The sequence below is a fragment of the Mus caroli genome, unplaced genomic scaffold, assembly GCF_978045245.1.
Source record: "Mus caroli unplaced genomic scaffold, Mus_caroli_1 scaffold_12, whole genome shotgun sequence".
NCBI classification, from domain to species: Eukaryota; Metazoa; Chordata; class Mammalia; order Rodentia; family Muridae; genus Mus; species Mus caroli.
In genome coordinates, this window is record NW_028227267.1 from 39,348,282 (window position 1) to 39,358,516 (window position 10,235).

The following is a 10,235-nucleotide window of genomic DNA, read 5'->3' on the forward strand; positions in this document are numbered from 1 at the left end:
AGATGCTGGGTTCTCCTTTGAGGGATTTTCTAGACCAGATCATTTGAAGCAGGAGGACCTAGTCTAAATCTGAGTGGCACTTTTGGTGGAGGAAGGAAAGTTTCTTTCTTCTTCTTCTTCTTCTTCTTCTTCTTCTTCTTCTTCTTCTTCTTCTTCTTCTTCTTCTTCTTCTTCTTCTTCTTCTTCTTCTTCTTCTTCTTCGTCTTCGTCTTCTTCTTCTTCTTCTTCTTCTTCTTCTTCTTCTTCTTCTTCTTCTTCTTCTTCTTCTTCTTCTTCTTCTTCTTCCTCTTCCTCCTCTTCTTCCTCTTCCTCTTCTTCTTCCTCCTCCTCTTCTTCCTCCTCCTCTTCCTCCTCCTCCTCCTCCTCCTCCTCCTCCTCCTCCTCTTCTTCTTCTTCTTCTTCTTCTTCTTCTTCTTCTTCTTCTTCTTCTTCTTCTTCTTCTTCTTCTTCTTCTTCTTCCTTCTTCTCTCTCCTTCTCTCCTTCTCTCCCCCTCTCCCTCTGTCCCTCTCTCCCTCTCTCCCTCTCTCTCCTCCCTCTTCCCCTCTCCCCCTCTTCCCCTCTCCCTTTCTCCCTCTCCCTCTCTCACTCTCCCTCTCCCTCCCCTCCCCTCTCTGTTGGCTTTTCCGTAAAGTTCATCTGTCTTGTACCTGTGACATTCACATTAGACATTCACATTAGAACCAAATTATTTGGGATTCCGTGTAGACTGAAAACTAACAGACCTTTAGCCTCCTGGACTGAATAGCTATTGGATTACTGACCTTTTCAGTGAGGGCCATCAATTGACTTCCCAGACCCCAGTCTAACCCCTCTTCTACTTATCTATCTATCTATCTATCTATCTATCTATCTATCTATCTATCTATCTATCTTTCATCTAGTATATCTATCTATGTCTATTCAGATATTCAATTCTGATCCTTTAAGTAGGCCTGATGTACCCTCTAGGGTACACATAAACTACTGAGATGTTTATATACAAAGCAAGATTTCAAGAATGTTGGAAGAAGCTAGGAGTCTAAGCAGATGAAAATTTAAGAATAATACTGATCAGAAATATTAAATAGGATCAAAAACCCTGCTTTTATCTGAAGCCTGAGAAGTACTAGGTCAGATGTTTAAAGACCAAGAAAAAAGTAATGCAGTAATTTTAAACACTTCTGATTTTGGCCAGTTATTTAAATAAAACCAGTGGAAATCTCAAAATAAATTCAATATAAATTTAATTGCGCAAGGCCTTTTTTGTTGACCAAATTTTAGTTTTCCTCAGAATTTCCTTCAGGGCTATCTTCATATGTTTGTTCCTAAGACTGTATATCACAGGATTGAGGAGTGGGGTCAAGACAGAGTAAAACAGAGTCACAATTTTCTGCATCCCAGCTTCATGCTCAGATGTTGGGCTCCCATACATGACCAGTACTGAGCCATAAAATAATGCAACCACTGCCAGATGAGACCCACAGGTTGAGAAAGCCTTTCTTTTTCCAGAGGCTGAAGGGACCTTCAATACAGCTGCTAGGACCAGAGTATAAGATCCCATGATGAAGACAAAAGGAATAATGAGAGGCAGAGGACTTAAAATAGAGAAGACCAGCTCTATTAGGGGAGATTTTTTGCAAGTCAGTGCTAGCAGAGGACCTGGGTCACACAGGAAGTGGTCTATAATTCTAGACCCACAGAAGGACACCTGGGAGATGATGATGATGGGAACAGGGAACCAGAGGAAACCAAGTGTCCAGCAACTGATCACAAGGATGTTGCAGAGGCGCCCAGTCATGAGAGCAGGGTAATGTAGAGGCCTGCAGATAGCAAGGTATCGATCAAATGCCATGACTGCCAGGAAAAAGCACTCTGTAGAACCCAAGGAGAAGAAGAAATAGAACTGCAGGAAGCATCCAGAGAAAGAGATGACCTTGGTGTCAGAGAGGAAGTTGGCCAACATGTTGGGGACTGTGGAGGTGACATACCAGATCTCCAGGAAGGAAAAGTTGGCCAGCAGGAGGTACATGGGGATGTGAAGTTTCTGATCACAGTACACAGCACAGATGATGGAAGCATTGCCCATGAGGGTAAGGAAGTAGACAATGGAGAAGAGCACAAAGAGGAGGATTTGCCCCTCCCTGGGGCAGGGGAAGCCCAAGAGGATGAAGCCAGTGATGGTGCTGGAATTGCTGGGGCTGCTGAATATTTTCATCTGTCTGTACCCTGTGACAGTACCAGAAATTATCAAATAGATAAAACCAGCCGAAGTCCCAGATTTATATTTAGATCACAAGGGAGATAACACATATGCATTTTTTGCCACTTACAAAATGTATTGACCTGAAATGATTGTTTACTCCCATTGTTTGCGTTCCTACACTTCCACCAGTGGCACAAGAAAATTCTTGGTCATAACTGATGAGCTTGCCTCCCTTTCCTTGTCCTTTTCCTTGTCTTCCTCATCTCCCATTTCTATACATCCCTCTATCCTATTAAATTAGATTCTAATATAATTTTCAAACATGTTTGCAATTTTCTTCAAAACCTTACACATGTGTGTATAATTAAGCAAACACACAGACACAGACACACACACACACACACACACCAGGATTTTCTCTCATTTTTTTAAAAAAAGAAGTGAAAGCTGTGTATCTCTTTGTGTAGCATATCTTGACATCTGTAATTATTATGGCTTTAAAAATTGAAATCAGATTAAATTAGGAAATACCCTTGCATATATACTTCATTTAACTTCCCAACATACTTGGAATAAATTTTCAAGCTGTGGATTTCAATTTGATTCCTCTGAACATCTCCGACAATCCTTTTCTCCCTCTATTCCTCTCTCCATTCTCTTTTTTGTACACAAGGCAAACACACACACACAGCCCATATAAGCATATAAAGCAGGATTATTGGACACAACACTGACCCACAGAAAGTCACACTGGATACTGTCTGCTAAGCTTTCATCTGAAGCACATGTGAGTAGAAAGAGATGCCATCTTCTTATCCCTGTAAAGTTTTCTTTTTCTTTTGTGATCATACTTTAATTTCAAAAATTTTAAAGAAAAAAACTCAGAATTATCATTTGATTAAACCATTTCATAACTAGATGTAGAGTCAAAACCAATAAAATTAATATTTCAAAGCAATATCTATTACTTTTGCTTTTAAGGATAGAAAGGATTTATTTGGGCTCATGGTTCCTAGTTACAGAGCAACATTATGGATAAGTCAAGGCAGTAGGAACATGAAGTAGTCATATTACATCAGTTAACAGAGAAGAATGAATGAGCTTATGTGTGTACTCAGCTGGCTTTCCCTACACTTATATACTTCAAAAGCACCTCAATTAACATAACCAAGATTGTCCTATAGGCCATTCTGGTCTAGAAAATTTACACACTCATTTACAAATTTATAAAACCAAAAAGACTTAATATAAGCTCTTATTTCTTCAAATACTCAGTGTTGTCCAAATTTCAAATTCTTTCCATTCTATGTCAAGTCCTATTTTACATTGATTAAATATTTTTGTGGTTTTATCTTTTTATTCATTCAGAAAAAACTTTTTGAGATTATAATATAATCATGTTGCTTCCCCTTTCCTCTCTTCCACACCTCCTAACCTTGATCTCTCTCTCTCTTTCTCTAATTATTTTCTTTATTTACATTTCAAATGTTATCCTCTTTCCCAGTCTCCCCCTCAGAATCTCCCATCCCATCTTTCTTCCCCCTGCTTCTATGAGGGTGTTCCCCCACCCACCCCCACCCATTTCCATCTCTCTGCCCTGGCATTTCATAGAGGTTGACAAATACTTAGTTAAATAGTTTATGCAAGTTTCTACCATAGCTACACAGCTCTGGTGCACTAAAGCCAAAATAGGCTACTGACAAGCTTTAGATGAACGGATGTGGCCACACTCCAATAAAACCTTAAGTCCATTGAGAATAGAATTTTATGCAGTTTTCTTGTGTTACAATGATTGTTTTTCATCTATTATAAAACTTAACAATATACAAAACAGTGGTCAGATTAGTGCCCATAGTAAAAGCAGGAGGAGGCTGGATTTCATTCATTGGCTATGGCTCTTAACAGTTGTAGGAGAAACGAGAGGGAGAACAAGCACATTAGATGAGAATAAAAGATGTTTCTCCTGTTAGAAAAGGAGTGAGCTTTCGGAACTCAGCACTTGAAATTATTCTGTTCTGCTGTGCGAATACAGATATTTTGGGCCAACCTTGTGGTAAGTCACAAAAATGAGCCTTCAAAGCCATGAGGATTTGTTGTCTTTATGCTTACACACACACACACACACACACACACACACACACACACACACACACACACACGGTACATGCTCACTTACATACTGATGCACTACACACTTTTTCTATACAGTGCTTGCATTAGATAACACTGATTTCTTCAGTTTTGAAAACAAGAATGGTATGAAATGAGTCTCAGTGTCTAGCATCATTTTATGCCTGGGCAAAGCCAATTGTCACATTTTGGGAGATATTCCTAACAGGAATATATTCTTACCTTTTATTACTCAGCCTCTATGTTTGAAGAGCAGCAGTGGGGTTTTCTTGACACATGCTATTCATGAATTGTCCAAATGGCAGGCGTGTTATCAGAATTGGCTGCAGAAATTACTATGAATATAGATAGCTACAATGGCTTCAGTGATTATGTATACAGGATGAATATTGTGGTTAGCTAACATTGAAAAAAAAACACTTAAGAACCTTCATCCCAATTCTATGTTAAGAAAGTTGAGATAGAACAGTTAGCCAGATCATATTCATGTAAGATCAGACCAGTTTCAAACAAGATGAAAGATGTTTCAATTTCCTGATAATGTACTTTTTCCCCAAGGTTAGTCTAAGAAGTCGTAATCCCTTGAAACCATCATTAGCTCAATCTCCTCAACATATCCATTTCTTTTCATAAGAGGAGAAATTGCCATACATGTCACATTTTTGCAAGACATCATTCCCATGGAAAGAGTAGTTAAGGCACTGGAGGAGAGCAATGAATTTGGAGTAAGAAGCCTAGCACCTGAATTATAGTCCATATATTACTAATTGGAGATACTCCATCTATTCAAATACATACACTACTTTCTGTTGTCTTTAGCTGTAAAGTGGTCACATACCACTTTTACAGAAGGGTTGAGCACTCTGGATAAAACAATTTACATCGAAATACTCTGTCTATGGCCTGACACAGAAACAGATTATTGGCTTTGGAACATGTGGTTGGAAGAAAGCAAAAGAAAGCCTTGTTGATAGGAGAACTTTTCTAGCTCTTCTGTTCATTGTCTTCTATAAGCATTAAAATTACCTTCTGACATGGACTAGAAGGAATCTGAACCCAGAGTTCCTTGGGCAGTGTCTAATATTCCTAAAGAGGAAAGATGTTCTCTTCTATAATAACCATCAAGAGTAAAGCGGTAGAAGGAAGGTGTCTGATTGATTCTGGAGCCTACAGGGTTTATAAATAGAGCCTCTGAGGAATGATCTCTGTTCCCTCAAACTCATTATATCCAAAACAAGAGTTGCTCTCTTGTCCTGTGGGGCCTATATTCTCTGGAGACCCTTTGCATCATCTGCCTTTATTTTCCAGTAGATAAAATATCTCTTTATCCCCATACTGCTGTGAGATGATGTAAGATATAATCAATTTCTAATCCTTCTCAGAACACCTATTCTGTACCCAAGGGAAAGTTTGTCAAAGAGGCCTAATGTGTTGCTGCTATTATGCCAGTCTCTAAGGAGTAGTGTAAATGATTGGTATTTGGAACAGAACTAGAGAGAAGAATGGGCTAAAGGTGAGATCTCATTCATAGGAAGGTGTATAATCACATAGAAATCAGTCTTTCCTTTGTCACACCAAGGTTTTTTTTTTTTTAAAAGATGTTTTTGCCTAGTAGGCCATCAATGGGATGAGAGGCCCTTGGTCTTGTGAAGATTAGATGCCCTAGTACAGGGAAATGCCATGGCCAGGAAGCAGTAGTGGGTGGGTTGGGGAGCCGGGTGGGGGTCAGGGGGAGGATGTAGGGGACTTTTGGGATAGCATTTGAAATATAAATGAAGAAAATATCTAATAAAAACGATGTTTTTCTTCTTGGTTTAGGATTAAGCCTTTTGAATTTCAAGGATTTAATCTTGGGAACACTGGTCTTTGATCTGAGATAAACATCAGCTTCTCTGTGCCCATACATCAAGGCTTCTTCCCTACCATTGATGGAAGTACATACAGGTCTTCAAGCATAGTTTACTCACTATTCCTCTTTTCCCAATAGCAGGAGGAGTTTTATTTCAAAGCTATGAGTTTATTGCACTTCTTCATTGACTTATTTTCTTTCAACAATGCAAGATTCAAAATTGATAAACAAAGGTCCTAATTTATGATTATCATGATTACTCTTGTCACTTTAGCTTCTTCGTTTGTGTCAGATGTCCTTATAGCTACATCACACTTCTTAGGAAAAAAATGGAAAATCAGCACATGTTTATTGGGTAAAGAATCTTTTTATTAGATATTTACTTTATTTACATGTCAAATGTTGTCCCCTTTCTTGGTTTCCCCTCCCCAAACTCCCTATTCCCTTCCCCTTCTCCCCAGTCCACCCACTCCCACTTTCTGGCCCTGGATTTCTCCATACACTGGGGCATAGAGCCTTCACAGGACCAAAGGCCTCTCCTCCCATTGATGACTAACTAGGCCATCCTCTACTACACATACAGCTAGCGCCATGAGTCCCACCATGTGCTTTCTTTGGTTGCTGGTTTAGTCCCAGGGAGCTCTGGCGCTACTGGTTAGTTCATATTGTTGTTCCTTCTAGGGGGCTGCAAACCCCTTCAGCTCCTTGCATACTTTCTCTAGTTCCTTCATTGGGGCCCCTGTGCTCAGTCCAATGGATGGCTGCGAGGATCTATCTCTGTATTTGTCAGGCACTGGTGGAACCTTTAAGGAGACAGCTATAATAGGCTTTTGTCAGTAAACACTTGTTGGCATCCACAAAAGTTCTGGGTTTGGTGATTGTATATGGGATGGATCTCCAGGTTGGGCAGTCACTGGATGGTCATTCCTTCAGTCTCTGCTCCACACTTTGCCTCTGTAACTCCTTCCATGGGTATTTTGTTCCATTTTCTAAGAAGGATCCACACTTTTGTCTTCCTTCTTCTTGAGTTTTGTGTGTTTTGTGAATGGTTTCTTGGGTATTCTGAGCTTCTGGGCTAATATCCACTTACCAGTGAGCGCATATCATGTGTGTTCTTTTGTAATTGGGTTACTTCACTCAGGATGATATCCTCCAAATCCATCCATTTGCCTAAGAATTTCATAAATTCATTGTCTTTAATAGCTGCTTAGTACTCCATTGTGTAAATGTACCACATTTTCTGTATCCATTGCTCTGTTGAGGGACATCTGGGTTGTTTCTAGCTTCTGGCTTTATAAATATGGCTGTTATGAATATAGTGGATCATGTGTCCTTATTAAAAGTTGGAGCATCTTCTGGCCCAGGAGTGGTATTGCTGGGTCCTTCAGTAGCACCCACTATGTCCAATTTTCTGGGGAGGTGCCAAACTGATTTCCAGAATGGTTGCACAAGCTTGCAATCCTACCAGCAATGGAGGAGTGGTCCTCTTTCTCCACAACCTCACTGGCATCCACAACCTTGCTGACATCTGCTGTCACCTGAGTTTTTGGTCTTAGTCATTCTGACTGGTGTGAGGTGGAATCTCAGGGTTGTTTTGATTTCCATTTCCCTGATGACTAAAGATGTTGAACATTTCTTTTGGTGTTTCTCAGCGATTCTGTATTCCTCAGTTGAAAAATCTTTGTTTAGCTCTACCCAATTTTTAAATATAATTATTTGGTTCTTTGGAGTCTAACTTCTTGAGTTCTTTGTATATATTATATATTAGTCCTCTATCAGATGTAGGAGTGGTAAAGATGCATTGGTTGCCTTTTTGTCCTATTGACAATGTCCTTTGCCTTACAGAATCTTCGCAGTTTTATGAGGCCCCACTTGTCGATTCTTGATCTTAGACCATAGGCTATTGGTATTCTGTTCTATAAATTTCAGTGTATCTGGTTTTATGTGGAGTTCCTTGATCCACTTGAATGAGCTTAGTGCAAGGAGATAAGAATGGATCGATTTGCATTCTTCTACATGCTAACCAACAGTTGAGCCAGCACCATTTGTTGAAAATGCTGTCTTTTTCCTACTGGATGGTTTTAGCTCCTTTGTCAAAGATCAAGTGACTATAAGTTTGTCGGTTCATTTCTGGGTTTCCAGTTCTATTCCATTGATCTAGCTGCCTGTCACTGTACCAATACTATGCAGCTTTAATCACAATTGCTCTGTAGTGCAGCTTGAGGTCAGGCATGGTGATTCCACCAGAAGTTCCTTTATTGTTGAGAATAGTTTTGACTATCCTAGGATTTTTGTTATTCCAGATACATTTGAAAATTGCTCTTTCTAACTCTGTAAAGAATTGAGTTGGAATTTTTATGGGAATTGCATTGAATCTGTAGATTGCTTTCAGCAAAATGGCAATTTTTACTATATCAATCCTGTCAATCTATAATCATGGGAGTTCTTTCCATCTTCTTAGATCTTCTTTGAGCTCTTTCTTCAGAGACTTGAAGTTATTATCATACAGATCTTTCACTTGTTTAGTTAGAGTCACACCAAGGTATTTTATATATTTTTGTGACTATTGTGAAGGTTGCTGTTTCCCTAATTTCTTTTTCAGCCTGTTTATCCTTTGAGTAGAGGAAGACCACTGATTTGTTTGAGTCAATTTTATATCCAGCTACATCACTGAAGCTGTTTATCAGGTGTAGGAATTCTCTGGTGGAATTTTTAGCCTCACTTAAGTATACTATTATAACATCTGAAAATAGTGATATTTTGCCTTCTTCCTTTCCAATTTGTATCCCTTTGATATCCTTTCATTGTCTAATTGCTCTGGCTAGGACTTCAAGTACTATATTGAATATGTAGGGAGAGAGTGGGCAGCCTTGTCTAGTCCCTGATTTTAGAGGGATTGCTTCAAATTTCTCTCCATTTACTTTGATGTTGGCTACTGGTTTGCTGTATATTGCTTTTACTATGTTTAGGTATAGGTCTTGAATTCCTGATTTTTTTCCAAGATTTTTATCATGAATGGGTGCTGGATTTTCTCAAATACTTTCTCAACATCTAATGACTGCAAGTACTATATTGAGGAACTAGGGAGAGAGTAGGCAGCCTTCTTTTGTCCCTGGTTTACTGGGTTATTTTTGTTTGTCTCCATTTAATTTGATCTTTGCTGTTGGTTTGGTATATGTTGTTTTTATTATGTTTAGGCATGTGTCATGAATTCCTGATCTCTCCAAGACTTTTAACATGAAGAGATGTTGTATTTGTCAAAGTTTTTTTTTTTTTGGCATTTAATGAGATGATCATGTGACTTTTTTCTTGAGTTCATTTATATAGTGGGTTATGTTGATGGAACTTTGTATATTGAACCATCTCGGCATCCCAGGGATGAATGCTACTTGTTTGTGGTAAATGGTGTTTTTATGTGTTCCTGTATTCAGTTTGTGAGAATTTTATTGAGTATTTTTGCATCAATATTCATAAGAGAAATTCACATGCCAAACTGCTCTGAAGTTCTTTTTTTTTTTTTTTTTTTTGGCTTGGTTTTTGTATGGTTTAGGAATCAGAGTAACTGGCTTCATAGAATGAATTAGATAGTGTTCCTTCTGTTTCTATTTTGTTGAATAATTTGAAAAGTGTTGGTATTAGGTCTTCTTTGAAGGTCTGATAGAATTCTGCACTAAACCTATATGTCCTGGGCTTTTTTTTTGGTTGGGAGACTTTTAATGACTGTTTCCATTTCTTTAAGGGTTATGGGTCTATTTAGATGGTTTATCTGATCCTGATTTAACTTAGGTATTTGGTATGTGTCTAGAAAATTGTCTATTTCATCTAGTTTTGTAGAAAATCGGCGTTTGTAGTAGGATCTGTTGATTTTTTGGATTTCCTCAGTTTCAGTTGTTATATCTCCCTTTTCATTTCTGATTTTGTTAGTTTGGATACTGTCTCTGTGCCCTCTGGTTTGTGTGGCTAAGGGTTCTTCTATCTTGTTGAATTTCTCAAAGAATCAGCTGTTGGTTTGGTTGATTCTTTGTATAGTTATTTTTGTTTCTACTTGGTTGATTTCAGCTCTGCGTTGGATT

General features: G+C 38.6%; 1 protein-coding gene across 2 annotated transcripts; it reads right to left on the reverse strand.

Annotated features, from left to right (window-relative positions):
• Positions 1-1,223: 1,223 nt before the first annotated feature.
• LOC110309507 (olfactory receptor 11G2) lies at positions 1,224-9,481 on the reverse strand. 2 transcript variants are annotated; one of them, XM_021182228.1, is made up of 2 exons: positions 9,465-9,481; positions 1,224-2,172 (listed from the first exon to the last, which is right to left on the reverse strand). In XM_021182228.1, the coding sequence occupies exons 1-2, from the start codon at positions 9,479-9,481 to the stop codon at positions 1,224-1,226; spliced, it is 966 nt and encodes a 321-aa protein (XP_021037887.1). The 2 variants fall into 2 exon arrangements, with proteins under 2 accessions (XP_021037887.1, XP_021037886.1); XM_021182227.2 differs by lacking the exon at positions 9,465-9,481 and adding an exon at positions 4,536-4,574 and having other exon boundaries at positions 1,224-2,206.
• Positions 9,482-10,235: the final 754 nt, after the last annotated feature.